This window comes from Eubalaena glacialis, chromosome 8, assembly GCF_028564815.1.
Source record: "Eubalaena glacialis isolate mEubGla1 chromosome 8, mEubGla1.1.hap2.+ XY, whole genome shotgun sequence".
Lineage (NCBI taxonomy): Eukaryota > Metazoa > Chordata > Mammalia > Artiodactyla > Balaenidae > Eubalaena > Eubalaena glacialis.
The window spans coordinates 71,858,056-71,876,246 of record NC_083723.1 but is presented as its reverse complement, the minus strand read 5'-3'; the positions used below and the strand labels follow the sequence as shown (position 1 = coordinate 71,876,246).

Genomic DNA, 18,191 nt, shown 5'->3' with positions numbered 1-18,191 from the left:
TCCTTATAAGCAATAATTTTAAACTACCCCCACATCTTTCCATAGCGCACATAAGGTCTCCAGAGAAAACCTCAAAAAGAAGAGGGTGTGTCTTTGAGAAGATTTATTCCTGGTCACACAGGCAGGATTGTTTAATCTCTACAAATTGGTTGACAAGAAATTAGAAAATAATTTGCATACTAACATGGGACGATATTTGCATATATGTTTTCTTTTGAAGTGCAAGTATGACTTTTGCTGGATTTGCCTAGAAGAATGGAAAAAACATAGTTCTTCCACAGGAGGTTATTACAGATGTACTCGCTATGAAGTCATTCAGCATGTGGAGGAACAATCCAAGGAAATGACTGTGGAGGTAAAGAGAACTGTTGAAGCCAAGATCTCTAACTAAGCCACTTAATACCAGTAGCAGTGTTTTCCATTTCTTCTTTTCCTATCTTTATTGTAATGAGGCATTTAAATTCAATACACTTTAGAGTAGCCTTTAATTTAAACAAAATAGCTCTGTAAACTTGAGCTTTGTTTTTTTTAATTTTCCTTTTTTTATATTGGTGAAGATTAGACAAGACGTATATCCCAGCATGTCTCTAAAATGACTTAAAAACAATTTTAACATTATATCAACAATATAATATTATGTTATTGCATATAATAAGTATCTTAGTCTGCTTGGCTGCCATAAGAAAATACCATAGACTGAGTGGCTTAAACAACAAAAATTTATTTTTCATAGTTCTTGAGACTAGGAAGTCCAAGATCAAGATTTCTGCCAATTCGGTTTCTGGCAATGACTCTCTTCCTGGCTTATAGACAGTTATCTTTTTGCTATGTCCTCACAGGAAGGAGAGAGAGCAAGCTCTGTTGTCTCTTCCTCTTCTTATAAGGGCACCAGCCCTATTGGATTAGATCTCCACCCTAATGACCTTGTTGAATCTTTATCATCTCACAGGCCCTATCTCTAAATATAGTCACATTGGGGGTTGCACCTTCAACATATGAATTGATGGGGGACACATTTCAGTCCATAACAATAAACAACATGATAAAACATTGAAGATCTGATGAACATAAGGTTTGAGAGACATATTTACCTTATACTCTGGGAATTGCGGATTCAGTGGTTTGTCAACAGAGAATACAAATACAAGACTTTGTTCTGGGAAGCGTTTAAAATGTATTGGTTATTATTTTCTCAACAAAATAATCGATAAATCTGTATGCACTACTATCTGTTACTAATAAAATTTTGCAGTGATCAAAAAAAACAATTTTAATAGCTAGTACTTTTATTTATAAATGTCATTTGTGGACTTTTGTTTCCTAGGCTGAGAAAAAACACAAACGATTTCAGGAACTTGACAGATTTATGCACTACTACACAAGATTTAAAAATCATGAACATAGCTATCAGGTATGTCCCAAATCATTTCAAATGTGCTGAACTCTACTGTTGTGAATAAATAAAGAAAATGATATATTTATTTATTTCTATTCTTTTAGTTAGAACAACGCCTTCTTAAAACAGCCAAAGAAAAGATGGAGCAATTGAGTAGAGCTCTCAAAGAAAGTAAGTTATAAGTGATATGTGTGATAATTAATATAAAATAGCTATCATGCTTAAGTCACTTCATTGGTAGGAGGTTAAGACCCTTAAAAGAATACCTTATCTCCATTTGCTCATTTGGCAGTTTGGAGTTTTCGGAAGCCCAGAGTGTAGTTTAGCATTTGAGGCCTCTGGTAAGATTTTCCACCTTGCTTACCTCACCTGCTCCTCTTAGTGCAACCTCTGCTGCCAGCAGATAAACACACATTATGGTTTTGCTTACTCTGTGCCACTGCTGATGATGCTCTACAATGTTGGGAAAAGTGAATGGGCCCAAAAAGGCATCCCTGACCTAGTCAAAGGAGCAAGATTCACAAGCCATCAAATTGTCATGTAACTGAATTCCCAAAGATTCTTGAGAAAATTTAGCAGAGTGCCTAATATAGAATGGAAGTCAAGTACAGTTTTGGGAGAAATCATCTCACTGGTAAACAGCGGACATTGGAGTCAAAAAGCAAAGTCATGAGATAGGGCTTACTTATGGTTCCTAAAATGGAAGTTCAAAAAGAACATTCCTAAAAATGGATTGAATACTAGTTACATAATTAGAATATGATATCTCACAGTGACCGCACAGAGTACAGGTTCTGGCATGTTTGTTTTAAAAAGTGACTTTTTTTTTTTTTTTTGGCTGCTTTGGGTCCTTATTGCTGCGTGCGGGCTTTCTCTAGTTGTGGCGAGCAGGGGCTACTCTTCGTTGCAGTGCGCAGGCTTCTCATTGCGGTGGCTTCTCTTGTTGCGGAGCACGGGCTCTAGGCACGCAGTCTTCAGTAGTTGTGGCTTGCGGGCTCTAGAGCGCAGGCTCAGTAGTTGTGGTGCCCAGGGTTAGCTGCTCTGCGGCATGTGGGATCTTCCCAGACCAGGGCTCGAACCCATGTCCCCTGCACTGGTAGGCAGATTCTTAACCACTGTGCCACCAAGGAAGTCCCTAAAAAGTCACATTTTTAAAATAATCACAGCTTATATATAAAAGGTTTTAAGCCTAAAATGCAATCGATTACCCTTGTGTTCGCTCCATTTTATAAAAGTAATGAGTACTAACACCATTTTCATGAGGATAACTTCCTAATTAAAACAATAACCATAAGTTAAATAAATTAGAGTGGGACAAAAAGCATCAATAGCAGCTTAGTCTCCTTGTTAATTACTAGTTCTTAGACTATAGTAATGACATAACTATATCAAGCCAATACCAAACTCTTGAAGTATTATTGTCCACAGTAAAAATTGAAAGAAAAAGTCCTCACAGGTTCTACAGTCTATTCCATCACGGACGTATCTCTAATACTTAGAACAGTGCCCAAAACATACTAAATATAAAATAAGTATTTGTAGATGTAAACTACTGCTTCTGTTCAACCTTCTGGAGGTTCTAGACAGCATAGTAAGACATAAAAAAGAATTAAAAGATAGAAGATTTGGAAAGGAAGAAATAAAACCACTCTTCCTCCCTTTCTCTCTTTCTCTCGCTGGAGTGTTTATTAACTAGCATTAGTTACCCAGTTGTTTCCCAGGATGTTGTGTCTTTTACCTTACAATGTTGTTTTTGCAGAAGCATAATTTATAATTAGGCTTTTTTTTTTTTAGCAAGCAACTTAGCAAGGCATTTGTTCTAATTCTTAATGAGTAGAATTCTACTAGGGATAACCTAAAAAACTTAGTAAAACGTGGAACATTTGAGTTGACCTAAAGCTAGATTTGTTTACTCACAGGGTGAGAACAGAATCCAGGATCAATGTATGCATTCCTTCATGACTGCCATCAGTACTCCTGGGCTACTGCAGGGTGTGCTCCATTTATAAATGCATACAAGTTACCTAAATGCAAAACGTATGAGTGTTTTATGTAGGTTTTTAGTCTAGTTCAAATAAATACTATCATATAGCTACTTCAAACAGTTTCTTCTTAGGGATCCTTGTTCTTTTTTCTTTCTTTTAAGAAAACTTAGTTGTTTAATTTTATAATAGTGTATTTGCAAAAAAAAATTTTTCACTTTGCCTGGTTTACTTTATAGCTGAAGGAGGTTGTCCAGATACCACTTTCATCGAAGATGCAGTTCACGTGCTCTTAAAAACTCGACGCATTCTCAAGTGTTCTTATCCATATGGATTTTTCTTAGAACCTAAAAGCACAAAGAAAGAAATTTTTGAACTCATGCAAGTAAGATGTCTTTTTTATTAAATTTAAATGCAGTTACTATGAAAAACAGATTTTCTCCTTTTTCAACCACTTTATAACTAAGGTTTATCTTACTTGAGTGTAATTAATAAACAATTTTCTGTTTTTAGAATGGTTTTTAAATAAAGGAAAAGTTACCAATAATAAACTGAAATTTTCTTTATGTTTGAATTTGTCACTGTGCAGATTTGAATGAGTTCTGAGCTATGCAAACATTTCCTACCACATTTATTTCTTTTTTCTTTTTTTTTTCTTTTCTTTTATTTATTTATTTTTGGCTCTGTTGGGTCTTCGTTGCTGTGTGTGGGCTTTTTCTAGTTGCGTCGAGCGGGAGCTGCTCTTCGTCCCGGTGCGCGGGCTTCTCACTGCGGTGGCTTCTCTTATTGCAGAGCTTGGGGTCTAGGCTCGCGGGCTTCAGTAGTCGTGGCTCGCGGGCTCTAGAGCGCAGGCTCAGTAGTTGTGCATGGGCTTAGTTGCTCCGCGGCATGTGGGATCTTCCCGGACCAGGGCTCAAACCCGTGTCCCCTGCATTGGCAGACGGATTCTCAACCACTGCGCCACCAGGGAAGCCCCCACATTCATTTCTTTATTTTAAACTGGTTGAGGTTGAAATCTGGCCTAACTCTGATTATGTAATTAGGAATTTTATCTTCAAAAACGAAACAAACCACATTACATACTAGATGGGAAAGTTGCTATTTGCCAGTTCATTTTAACAGTACAACTGAAAAACTTAAGAGTACTTGAAAAAACAAAACAAAACATGTAAGCAAACTGACATCAGTGTAGCTGACCAGGTTCATTGTACATTCCTCTTTTTTTTTGAAGTCACCAAACTTTCTCCTCTTGCTACTGTTTTTATGTCATCCCTTTGAACTCCCCTCTACTAATTTATATCTTACATTTCCTTCAATGCTGAATATTCATTTTCTCCATGAGGCCTTCCAGAGCTAACCCCAAATCACAAAGGTTTTGCCTTGCTTCACATTCCTTCAGCATTTACATACCGTCTGTACCATGTGGTCAGGCACTTACATGTACAATGCCTTGAAATTTATTAGGTCTTTTTCACACAGACAAATTATAAATTTTTTTTTATACAGCTGCTATACTATACTCACTACTTCTTTGTATCCATACCAACTACATTACTATAAATGCCTATTGAATGAATGCTATTTTCCTAAAATGTGCAAAGTAGAAACATATGTTAAATTGGAAGTTATATAAAATTTGGATTAATTTCTCATCTCAGAGGAGTTAGATTTAACCAGATGGACACTGGATTTGCTATTGACTAACCCACTCAACCTATAATTTTTTTTTTCCTCTTCTTAACATAGACAGACTTAGAGATGGTCACTGAAGACCTTGCCCAAAAAGTCAATAGGCCTTACCTTCGCACACCCCGCCACAAGATAATCAAGGCAGCATGCCTTGTACAGCAGAAGAGGCAAGAGTTCCTGGCATCTGTGGCTCGGGGAGTTGCTCCTGCAGACTCACCAGAAGCTCCAAGACGCAGGTGAAAAGGATACACACCATGGAACTCATCCTAGCACCAGCCACAAATGCTAGCAGGTTTATTTTTTTGTCCAACTAGGGTTCATATTCCTGAAAGTTACTGATACCTAAAATATGGATAGCTGATAAAAGTATGTTAACTTCTTTTTGGTTTTTTTTTTTCCCCAGTACTGTTTCTATTTTTTTTATTTTTTTGTTTTTCGTTGTATAGTTTCTCAGACTAAATTAGGCTAGGTAAATTTCACACTTCAGTGAACTCATAATTCAACAAGTATTCTAACGCATCATTTTGATAGTCAAAAACATCTTATAATGTAGAATTTGGAAGCCTTGCCAAATTGTTAAGGTCATATTTGTATTTTTTGGTAAGAAGTTGTAAAGAAATTAGAAATCTGATATTAGTAAAGTTTTTTAAGTGATCCGTATTCATCCATTAAAGAGCAGTTGAGTTTTGGTTGTTTTATTTCAGACACTTATACTACTTATGCCATTATAAATTGAAGCATATTTTCTTATTCATATTAATTATAAGCATTAGAAATTCCTTGGACCCTTATTTTTACATAAACCCCTAAAAATAAAAATAGAAGCAATTGTAAAATACTCTGGTGTAGCATGGTGATTTTTAATTTTTCCACCATTTTATACAAACATAAAGCAATGTAGAATTTGAAAGAAATAATGAAAGAATCATTTTAATTATATTTGGTAGTTGATCTTTGGTTAAGCAAGTTCCAAGCAGAGGAATTAAAAGTAATGTTCAAAGGGCAAGGGTCTGATTGTTTGTACTTTGTAGTACTGATAATAAATCAAATGGTATGTCTAATTTCTTTGTAGCTTTGCTGGTGGAACATGGGATTGGGAATATTTAGGATTTGCATCACCTGAGGTAATTGTTTTGTGCGGGTTTGGTTTGGTTTGGTTAGTTATAGTTTTCCTTAGTGCAGTCCTGCTTGCATTTGCACCCTCATCTATTCTAAATATCCTACTGAGATTGTAAGCAATGTTTTTTTCTTTCTTTTATAATAATAATGCCTCAGCAGAGTCTACATTTACCTATTCATTGGATTATCATCACATTATTAAATGCATACCCTCTCTTATTTTTAATTACTGAATAGTCAGAAGGCCAATTTATAGCTTACATTTTTGGAAAATATCTTTAATTAACAGAAATATGAATTTTATTTATTAGAAATGCATTTCTAGTTGTAATATTGTTTCAATCTGAATTTATTAAAAACCTAAATAGACAATCTTTTTTTTAAAGTTATTGCAACAACCTGTTAACATTGATTTATAATTAGTTACTAAGGTGGAAACTTGACAGTAGTGTTTCTGCAGAAAGAATGCTTTGATAGTTGCTCTCTGCTTCTCTTTAAGAATTTCACACTCTTCTTGTTTTCGTTGTTGTTGTTGTTGATATACCATCTTAAAATACAGAAGGTCTAAAATACTAATACTGCAAATAACATTTGCTGCAAATAGAAATAAGATAAAGTGAAAATCTTAATCACATTGCTATTTTCTGAGATTTAAATTGCCACTGTCACTGTTGAGTCTGATTTTAAATGGTTTTAGCAGTTCTCTCTACTTTCTGGTTCTTTATACAACAGTATACCATTCGACGCTTATATTATGATAACCTTTTAACTTAATTCTTGGAAGGCAGCGGGACAAACTATGAAACCTTTACCATTTATAGCCCATAAGTTGTCTGCAACTGAAAGACAGTGGAATTGATTATTATCCATAAATGACTGTGGTTTATTTAAATCAGATACTTTCTCTTTTCAGCTGCTAAGGATACTTGCAATCACCTTGTGGCCTTTTGTATTGGTAGATATATCCAAAACAAGATTTACTTGAGGAAGAATTTGTGCTTAGAGCTCTGATACAGAAATTTTAAATTCACTTAAATTTTTTAAAAAAATTTTAATAATGAAATTTCTGTTGTAAAACAAATTATGAACCTTTTCTTTACCTGACCCTATGCTTGAATATTTTTATGTAATCGTATAATTTCAGCTTTGGGGAATAGTATGGAAAACTTCCACCTAAAAGGAGGAATAAACAAGCTTCAGTTATCAAAAAAAGAATAGAAAGATTTCAGTATTTCAAGGTAGAAACACAATTTAGCAAAAATAAAACCTTTACCAGTATATTCACAGTCATGTATGCATCATCTTGCGGCTTCTGGCTCTGACAATAACTTCAGTAATTTCAAAATATTTCTCTTGAATATTGAGGGTCTGCTAATATGACTGACACCATTTCATTTTGTAAAAAAATAGGCAGGCTTTTTACCTCACATGTGAATACTTATAAATAAAATTATTGAGCTCTTGTTCCCTTGGGATTAAAAATTGTGAAATTATAAATAACATTTTTCTTAAATTTACTTTTTATGAGTTAATAAATTTTACAAGGATAATTTAATTCACTTTCAGTTTTCTATTCTTTAAAGTCTTTGGTACATTGAACACCAAGCTTTTATGTAAACCTTATTGCAGATCTAAAGAATTACCACACAGTATGAACCTTTAAAATTCTGCATCTGTGTGACTATCAAGTATCTGCCAAAATTATATCTATAAAAATTAGCTCTTTGCCTTCATATGGATTCTGAAAAAAATAATGTTGCCAAACTTCAGTAGACTTTTAGGTTGAATTTATATTTTTCATTAAAGTTAATTACATCTTATTCTTTTTAAACTAAATTGAATGAGTCATTGACAAGCATCAGTATTTGTTTTGTGCCACTTTAAAGGCAGTGGAGCCCAGAGGAAACAGCATGATCGAAAAGTCTAAGGGACACCAGAATTTGAGGTCTAGCCGTATAACTTAGGGTCTACTTAGGCTGTGTCTTCCTTAATTTCTCATCTTTAAGTTGTGGATGGTGATATCTACCCCATGGAAGTTCTGGAAGGATTAAAGCGTCTGTTTAAGTCACTAAAAAAATTGGTGCTCAATAAATGGTGGCTATTATTATTTACAAAAAAAAAAAAACTCCTGGAAGCTTTTTTCCCTATAAATCCTAGAACTTCTCACTCTTCTCTGTAGCCTTAACACTCTCAAACCATTTGGAGTATCCCGACTAAAGCCTTTTCATATGCTTACTTGAAGATCTTAGGAATCCATGGAAATTTTCAGATAAGTTTAATTTTATGAAAACAATTTTTTTAAAGCCTGTTGCATGGTGAGAGAACGCCATTTGAGTTTTTTATCAGAATAATTACAAATATAACAAGTTTCTTTTACAGGTTTTTTTAACCATTTAGTTTTCTTCAATTGGAAATATGTATATTCTATGGTCAGAAATAGTTTATTTAATTCAGAGTAACTTTGTACCATCACCAAGTGTACAAAGTAAACAAATTCTCCCTAAAGATAAATCTTAACTGAAATAATGTTTTCTTGCCATCTTTGTCTGAGAAACATGGTAGTCCTCAGTGGTCCAGTGAACCATGATGACACATTAACAGTCATCCAGTTTTGGATCATGGGCCTCCAGGAAAAGAGGAAATGATACCCCAGCTCAGCAGTAAATTTAAAGAACCTGAATAATCTCTCTGGGCACTTGTAGTATCTTACGTTCATTTGTTTCTAACCTGGTAGAATGCCTTCCATTCTTTAATTAGGGTCCAACCTCTTACGTAGATGAAGGAGTTTGAATAAATTTAACCAGAGTTGTATGATGTAAAAGTTTTACTGGGGTTTTAAAACTTATTTTCATTTATTCCAGTTACTTTCACAACATAAGCATATTGAATATTCTAGAGATAATCATAAACCTGAGTATTTTAGTGTTTATCACTGAAAGAGTCTATAACGATTCTCAAAATTAGCCTTTTTATGCTGGTGTCATGCACACTGGCCTGTCTTCTCGTCTCTTCTGTCGCTAAAATCTGGAAAAGTACATTTGTACGCAGATAATAGCAGGTAGGCCCAGGTTCTGCCTCTGGTGATAGCAAACCCACTTTAAACTATTATCACAAATATAAAATAAGCTCAGGGACATCTGCCCAAATCTGTGTTCTTCCCATATGCTAAATAGAAAACACTTCCCCTTGCCTGGGTTGTAGATAACCCCACGTATTAACTAATATAGGAAGGAAGCCAAGTAACATCTTATTTTAAAGGTAACCTCATATTCTTCTTTGATGTGAGTATGGTATATAGTAGTCCCAAAGAATACAGAATCCAACAATCTAACAAGTACTTAACTGTTAGTGCTTTTCTTTATTTTATCTTTTTTCTTTTATTTTCTGTTGCATATATCACAGTCATTTTTTTTAAAACCAGACCTCCAGAGAGGGCCTAACTTTTATTAGTAAAATCATTCTGGTATTAGTTATAATATTAGATAACAAGACCCAGGCATATGAAATAAGGCTCAGTTATGATCTAGCATTGGAGCTTGCAAGTATTCCCAATTTATCCAGACAATTATAATGGCTATTTAAAATTTTTTCTTTTTCCATTTTACCGTTTCTGTTTCCTTGGCATGGCAATACCTGCAGTTTCTTTTTCTAAAGCCAAGTGATTTTATAATATGTATATAAAATCACACATTTTTTTCCTAGGAAAAAAGTGTATTGTTTGTTTTATTTGCATTTAAAAATTTGCATGCTCTCCTGTATTTTATAACCTTTGGTTTATGCAGGAATATGCTGAATTTCAGTATCGGAGGAGGCACAGACAACAACGCCGTCGAGGAGATGTGCACAGTATGCTTAGTAATCCTCCAGACCCTGATGAGCCAAGTGAAAGCACTTTAGGTGAGTTCTTGAGTTGGGTTTGTTTTAATCTCTTAGTTCTCTTGCATTTATTCTTAAAAGTGGCTAATCTAAATATTTGTGAAACAGTTTGTAATTTAGATATACAGTCAACATGCAGATGCTTCTAATGTCACAGGATACAGAAAACCAGGGCGATTAAGAACATGGGCTGTGCAGTTAATGGCTTCCCTGTGTGTCCTTTATCCCATAACTTCTCACATGGACTCTGGCCTTGGTACATCAAGTACAGTCAAAAAGATGCTATGTGACTTCTGAGGCTAGGTCACAAAAAGGATACAGTTTCTGCCTTTGTTTCTCTCTTCATCTGGGACACTTACATTTGGGACCAAGCCAGACTGCTATGAGGAAGCCCAAAGTAGCCAATGTGGAGAGATAGCATAGAGGGATCATGTGGAGAGAACTGAGATCCCCTAGCTGGCCCCTTAGCCAGCATCAATTTCACCAGAAAGATACATGGGTGGCAAAAAAAAAAGCACTAAAAATGAGACAGGCTGGGACCTGGGACCCTTTGCTGAAGTGCTGCAATGCTTGCACCTGGACACACCTCTCTCTGAGCAACAAAATACAAAGAAACTATATGGGACTAAAAATAACTGCGTGCATGTGCAGTTGGGACAAATTATGGACAAAAAGATACAAAAGACCAAAAAACTCAACTGCCACTTCTGAATAGCGGGGAGCAAAAACAGGGTGTTGGGAGCAAAGGCAGGGTACTGCGCATGCCTCCTGCGCTCAACACCCCCAGAGGGGTGGGCAAAACACCTAAGCCACCCCCCCACACACACTGGACACACCCCTACCCTCCCCCCATATAAGGAACAAGCTCACCTCCCCTTGGGGAGCGAGCAAGCAAGGGAACCTGTTGTTTGTTAGGGAACCTGTTGTTTGTTCTCACGTCCCTCTGCTGCAGCAAGGTCCCCAATAAAGCCTTGACTGGAGGGGGAGAAAAAAAAGAACACGGGCTGTGGAGTCAGACAGACCTGAGTTCATGACCCCAGCTCTGCTGCTTATCGGTGTGAAACTTTAGTCAAGTCACTTACCCTCTCCAAGCTTTGGTCTCCTCATTCTAAAGAAGCAATAATAGGGACCTCCCTGGTGGTCCAGTGGTTAAGAATCCACCTTCCAATGCAGGGGACGTAGGTTTGACTAAGATCCCACATGCCTCGGGGCAACTAAGCCTGCGCACTCTAGAGCCGGCGTGCCACTAGAGAGCCTGGGTGCCGCAACTAAGACCTGAGGCAACCAAATAAATAAATAAATCTCACACCGGTCAGAATGGCCATCATCAAAACATCTACAAACAATAAATGCTGGAGAGGGTGTGGAGAAAAGGGAATCCTCTTGCACTGTTGGTGGGAATGTAAATTGATACAGCCACTATGGAGGACAGTATGGAGGTTCCTTAAAAAACTAAAAATAGAACTACCATATGACCCAGCAATCCCACTACTGGGTATATACCCTGAGAAAACCATAATTCAAAAAGACTCATGTACCAAAATGTTCATTGCAGCTCTATTTACAATAGCCAAGACATGGAAGCAACCTAAGTGTCCATCATCGGATGAATGGATAAAGAAGATGTGGCACATATATACAATGGGATATTACTCAGCCATAAAAAGAAACGAAATTGAGATATTTGTAGTGAGGTGGATGGACCTAGAGTCTGTCATACAGAGTGAAGTAAGTCAGAAAGAGAAAAACAAATACCGTATGCTAACACATATATATGGAATCTAAGGAAAAAAAAAAAAAAAGGTCATGAAGAACCTAGGGATGGGAATAAAGATACAGACATATCTTTAGCATGGACATATATACACTACCAAACGTAAAATAGATAGCTAGTGGGAAGCAGCCGCATAGCACAGGGAGATCAGCTCGGTGCTTTGTGACCACCTAGAGGGGTGGTGTAGGGAGGGTGGGAGGGAGGGAGACGCGAGAGGGAAGAGATATGGGAACATATGTATATGTATAACTGATTCACTTTGTTATAAAGCAGAAACTAACACACCATTGTAAAGCAATTATACTCCAATAAAGATGTTTAAAAAAAAAAAAAAAAGACCTGAGGCAGCCAAATAAATAAATAAAATATTTTCTTTTTTAAAAATGCAATAATAATAGTATCACTTTGTGGGCTTATTGTGAGCATTAAATGAGATAATAAGTGTAAAACCCTTAAGTACTAATAGCACCTAGTGAGCACTCAATAAATTGTAGCTGTTGATTACTGTTATTGTGTTCATGAAATATTTTTCTCCTAGCCTCAGTTCTCCTATCAACATTTTTTTAAATTTCTGGTGTTAAAGATAAATTATATTAATTATCAGCTTTAAATATTAAATTATTAATTGAAAATCTTCAAACTATGGTGTCAGCAGATCATCTTTAATAAATCAGGATCGACAGGCCTCAAGATGGGGCTACTCCTTCTTGCGGTGCACTGGCTTCTCATTGCAGTGGCTTCTCTTGTTGTGGAGCACGGGCTCTAGGCACGCGGGCTCAGTAGTTGTGGCTCGCAGGCTCAGTAGTTGTGGCACACGGGCTTAGTTGCTCCGCGGCATGTAGGATTTTCCCAGACCAGGGATCGAACCCGTGTCCTCTGCATTGGCAGGCGGATAACCACTGCGCCACCAGGGAAGTCCTTCTGTAGTTTTAAGAACTCTGAAAACTAAAACATCTTTCTTATTGCTTAAGGGGAAAAAAAAGAGCACTTGGTAGCACTTGTATTTGTGAATAGAACCATTTATAATGCAAGCAAAAATATGAAGAATGATCATGGATTTGAAGTAATAGTGTTAGATATATATTGCTGTTTATGATGAGACAAATATGGATGAGAAATCTCTGAAAGATTAAGTGAACTTGTGAACACAGGTTTTCACCAGCACTCAAAGAGAAATCATCAATTTAAATAAAAAGATGTATGAGATCTTGTATGACTAAATTATCTCTGGCACCACTTGCTTTGAAACAGATATCCCGGAAGGTGGCGGTGGCCACAGGCCTGGCACCTCCGTGGTAAGTTCTGCGTCTATGAGCGCACTGCACAGCTCTTCCCTGCACGACTACACCCCCGCCAGTCACTCTGAGAACCAGGACTCTCTTCAGGTAGCCTTTCTGGGCAGCCTCGTTGCCCCTGCTTTTGCTCTTTCTCTGTTTAGCCTGGCTTCCTATTTTTACTTCTATTGCTTTCCTTTTTCTTCCTTCCATTCTAAAATCTTTGCTTCAGAGATGTACTACAGGGAAAGATTCTTTTATTTCAGATTTACCTTAAGTAATTTTTTTTTTCCCTTTAGCATCCACAAGGAGAAAATTAAAATAAGATTTGAGTAGGTCAGATAATTCTTTTGTATAAATAGAGGTACTATTAATTATCTGTTTGGTAAAAGAACAGTGGTAGACCTCACTGGGTTCAATCATTTTTCCTTTCAAATTTTAAAGTAATTTTACTTTCTGTTGCCTCAGGCTCTGAGTTCCTTGGATGAAGACGATCCCAATATACTTCTTGCAATACAGTTATCTCTGCAAGAATCTGGGCTAGCCATCAATGAAGAAAATAGAGACTTTCTCAGTAATGAAGCATCGTTAGGAGCGATAGGCACCTCTTTACCTTCCAGGCTGGACTCCGTCCCCAGAAACACAGATAGCCCTCGGGCTGCGTTGAGCAGTTCTGAGCTGTTGGAACTTGGTAACAGCCTCATGAGACTAGGAGCAGAAAGTGACCCATTTTCAACTGACACCCTGAGTTCACACCCTCTCAGTGAGGTGAGAAGTGAATTCTATCCCTCATCCAGTGACCCTGACTCAGCTGGCCAGGACGCCAACATCAATGACAATCTTCTTGGCAATATTATGGCTTGGTTTCATGACATGAACCCTCAGAGTATCGCCCTGATTCCTCCAGCAGCTACAGAAATCAGTGCAGATTCCCAGCTCCCCTGTGTCAAAGATGAGTCAGAAGGTGTGAGGGATGTGGAACTGATGCCGCCAGAAGATTCAGTGTTTGAAGATGCTGTGGTCAGTGAAGGTAGAGGAACCCAAATAGAAGAAGAAAATCCTTTGGAAGGAAACATTCTGGCTGGGGAAACAGCATCTCAAGCTGGCAACAGTGGTAATGAGGCAGCCAACAAGGGGGATGGTTCTGATGTTTTGAGTCAAACACCTCAAACCTCAAGTGACTGGCCTGAACAAGTACATTTAGTGTGAGCTGCACACCTCGGGGCTCTAAATGAATTGCAGGTACAGATGGTATGCTAGTGGAATATGCTTTATAGAGATTTGATCCACTTAATTCCAACTAATTATAAACCACTGACATCAGAATTAAATACAAAGGAGTTCCCTTGAATGGTAGCTTCATTTCTGATTTTAACCTTACGGGGAATTTCTTTTGTATTTAATTGGATAGCTTTTCTCCTTTTTGCTGACGAACAGAAGAGTGGGAGAGAGAAACACAAATGAAATAAATAGGTTAGATTCCACATTTTAAGAAAATGCAGTCCTCTGTTTAGCCTAAGGTCAGCAATACTTAAATTGAACATTTAAATTAAAGGCTTACTCTCCAATCCTTGGGTGGTTTTTCCTTTTTAAAAAAGTAAAAGTTTTCTTCATTTTAGAAGTTATTTTGGACAGATCTAGTAACATTTCATTCCTCAATCTCGTTGTGCTCTTCCGTAATTTTCTTTCTTCCTTTTTGTCTGAGCAGTGTGAATTGAGGTATCCAAGGCTTCCCTTTAGTGCAGCATCTACCACAGTGTAATTCATTTTAATTTTCACATGAATCAAAGATCTCTTTTCATGTCTATTTACAGTCCACTTGTGCCAAACTCTGACTCGTGCGCTAACAAGGCGTTCAGGTGTGCGGTGTCCTGGAGGGCTCCAGAGCAGTCTCAGCCTTCTCGGAAGTAAAAGGTGCCACTTGGTAGCAATGATATTCCAGAATTTAATGGGCTTTTGTTGCCATGGAGACTGCATTTAAATAAATGTAGCCTGTAGCTTAAGTTAACTAAATCTAATGCTGCTGTTAAAAACAGTTTATTTTAATATTAAAGTACAGTTGATTAGCAACAGCGGTGCTGTATTTTAAGAGACACTTTATTGGAAGTGCAATCATAGTTCTTTGTTTTCACAATTTTACAGTGCATTCTAATTACTAATGGGTGCAATTACTTTTAATGGTAAGTGTTTTATAAAATAGAAAAAAAGTGGAGTTTTCATGAGTTATAGTAAATCCCACAATTATTAAAAAACTCAATAAAACATCCTGCGCAACATGTTACCGTGCCTTTGCCTAACCTAAATGGATAGTTGCCAGTTAAGTAAGTAATTCAGATTTCAGTGTCTCTTCCGAAGTAACTATGCTGTATGAATTGCAAAGACCTCCATAAAACCACCCATGGCCTTGCCTTTACAGTAAATATAACAACTAAATGTTCAATCGGTTTGTTTGCCTAAGTCGCAAATGCTGACGTGTTTGTTGTATTGCACAATACTCATTTGCTGTGTGATTACTGTTTAGTGTTGAAAAAAATCAACTTCCTAGTTATCAGTGTCTTACTGTGAAGAAAATACTGGTCCTAGTTGTAGTTAAGATACAATGGTACAGTGTGTAATTAAAACTAGAATAAACTGTTGGAATGGCTGTTTTACTTACATATTATCAAAACTAGCATAACATAAGCAAAATAGATACGTAATACTCCATTTAATGTTTTGCCAGATTCTTATCAGAAATCTACAGATACCAAAATTTCAGTACTAAGTTTGTACAGGCAAGTCCTGGGCTGGGTAAAAGGTTATATTAGTATTGATATCCACATGAGTTGTAATTGTGGTTTTCGATTACTTTTTTTTCCCAAACCCCACTTTTGAAATTTTCTTGTACTTTAAACCGTATGGCTCAGACATTATATTAGAGTATTTAATATTCACCTGTTCCCTTAGGATAAACTGTGTGGGAATTGCTCCTATGCCATGGATATCAAAAGTCCACATTAGTTTTTATATCCCCAATTATCAGAAACATTGATATCAATCCCTTTTAAAATTAGTTGGGGAAAATATTACATTTATCTGCAGTGTATTACTGTATATTAAACTGAAATAGTCCATTAAAGGATTTTTTTACAAATTTATTTTGGATTGAAGATATCAACACCAATCAGTTTTTAGATCAAGTTGTAATTTTTCAATAGAAAGGGTCTTTGTATCACATTGAGGCGCCTTGCAAAGCTGCAGTAAGGTGAGAAAGAGTGCCCTGTGTGCCGACAGTATAGCCGTGGGTTCTGGTTCCTCTCACTTGTGCAGTACCCTGTGCTTCTGTGGTGTTCTCTCCTGAGCATGAAAACGATCATTATCCAATTTGTATTTCCTTGGTACATATTTTAAAAACATAGTCATTGACTTTACAATTCAGAAATAAAGTTTGGCAAAGCCTATTTTGTAAACAAGTTAATTTTATAATGTAAAAAAAAAAAAAAATTACTCTAACCTTGACTTGTTATTTGCACTTTCATAGTCTATACTTGATACATTCCCACTTTATATGCAGTAGGGGTCTACAAACGTGTAGATGTTTAGCCAAATGAATGCTGTTAATAATATGTAAAATTCTTTGATTAAACATTTATTACTTAAACTACTTCACTTTTGTCTCATTACATTATAGACTTTGTTTAACCAAGTCAGGAAGCTGATCTTTTTCAAGTTAAATTCCCTCCAGTATGATGGGATTGATTTGGTTCTTACATGTAATAGATTAATTCCTAATATTTTTTACACTAGCCCACTTACTGAGCATTTTATACCCCAGAGATAAGTCCAAAACATTGCATGACAATGCGTTAAAACACTGTGACTTCAACAGTCATTATTTTTGATCACTGTAGATTTCAGAAGAAAAGTTGTGATTTTTCCTTGAAATCTCTAATAGAAACATACAGTAAAATAGAATTTTAAGATATTTTGTGAAATTGCTTAGGATAGGAAAATTTCTTATGCCATATGAATAGAAATGCCTGCTTCTCAATCATTTTATTATTCTTTCCCATCTGAGTTATTACAACACCCCTCGGCGTCTGTACTTCAAAGTGCACAGGCACAAGTTCCAGGCCACCGGCTGGTGCTTCACAGGATGTGCCCGTGATAACCACCAAGAGTCGTCGTCTTATTTGTGCGTTTCATTGAGTGGATCTCAGGCTTAGCTCCAATGTCCATATGCATGTTTATTGCAGCCACTGATCTCATTTTTGTTCCCTTTTTAGTCCTCAAATATTGTTGCTTACCTATTATGAATTAAAATCTGAGACTTATTGAAGTTTGGTCATAATTTTAAAAGTTATAGTTAGTAAATCACTAAAGAGTAAAATCTTGGAATCTAAATATTACATGATAATACAAATTTGGGGGTTTTTTTTTTCTTTTTTTTAAGGCTGAAACAAAAACTCCATAGGAGAAAAGTGTTCATGTGCTTGGCTCTTGGGCTGAGTAGTAGTATCTCAGCCCTGGACTATGGGCATAGTTCCTAGGTCACCTTAGCAACAGTCACCTTAGCAACAGTATGTTACTGCCTTGTCAATCATTATCCCCTTCTCTCTAGAATAGATTTCTTTCTAGAAAGATGTAAGTGGCTCTTTCTAGATTATTACATGACTGTCATTATTTTAGGAACTGGGAGTAGTCGTACTTCTTAAAGAAAGATGGACCAGAAAAGTTTCCTAAATTTAGCTCTCTGTTGCACTTAAGACTGACAGGTGGCTGACAAACTGAGTGATGGCCAAACTTTTGAAGAAATTATTCTTCTTCTGTCTTTAAAACTGTAATTTGAAAATATTCCTGATCAGGCTATATATCATCTCTTAGCCAGCCATTGCATAATGGCCTAGCCTGCACAAGACATCAGTTTACAGACAGGCTGAGAGAGATATTCATGAAGGAGTGAAGAAAATACAATATAGAGAAGGGTAGTTATTAGATGAGACAGTACAGTTCTCCTGGGCTGCTTATGTGCTTGCTCAGGGTGCCAAGACTGCAAGGCCTGGCAAGAGTTCTGCCTGGACCACTTCTCAGGATCTATATAG

The 18,191-nt window shown here is 36.6% G+C and overlaps 1 protein-coding gene across 5 annotated transcripts in view; it reads left to right on the top strand.

The window, feature by feature from the left end:
* ANKIB1 (ankyrin repeat and IBR domain containing 1) overlaps window positions 1-15,207 on the top strand; it is a 135,957-nt gene extending 120,750 nt beyond the window's left edge. For 2 of the 5 annotated variants that reach the window (XM_061198570.1, XM_061198566.1), the window contains 9 exons: window positions 221-355; window positions 1,325-1,411; window positions 1,501-1,567; window positions 3,618-3,763; window positions 5,125-5,303; window positions 6,140-6,191; window positions 9,969-10,083; window positions 13,088-13,221; window positions 13,579-14,659. In XM_061198570.1, coding sequence (XP_061054553.1) covers window positions 221-355; window positions 1,325-1,411; window positions 1,501-1,567; window positions 3,618-3,763; window positions 5,125-5,303; window positions 6,140-6,191; window positions 9,969-10,083; window positions 13,088-13,221; window positions 13,579-14,319 — 1,656 coding nt within the window. In that variant the 3' untranslated portion in view covers window positions 14,320-14,659. Of the gene's footprint in view, window positions 1-220; window positions 356-1,324; window positions 1,412-1,500; window positions 1,568-3,617; window positions 3,764-5,124; window positions 5,304-6,139; window positions 6,192-9,968; window positions 10,084-13,087; window positions 13,222-13,578; window positions 14,660-14,924 lie in introns of those variants that run through there. The other 3 variants (XM_061198567.1, XM_061198568.1, XM_061198569.1) reach the window with 3 other exon arrangements.
* Window positions 15,208-18,191: the final 2,984 nt, after the last annotated feature.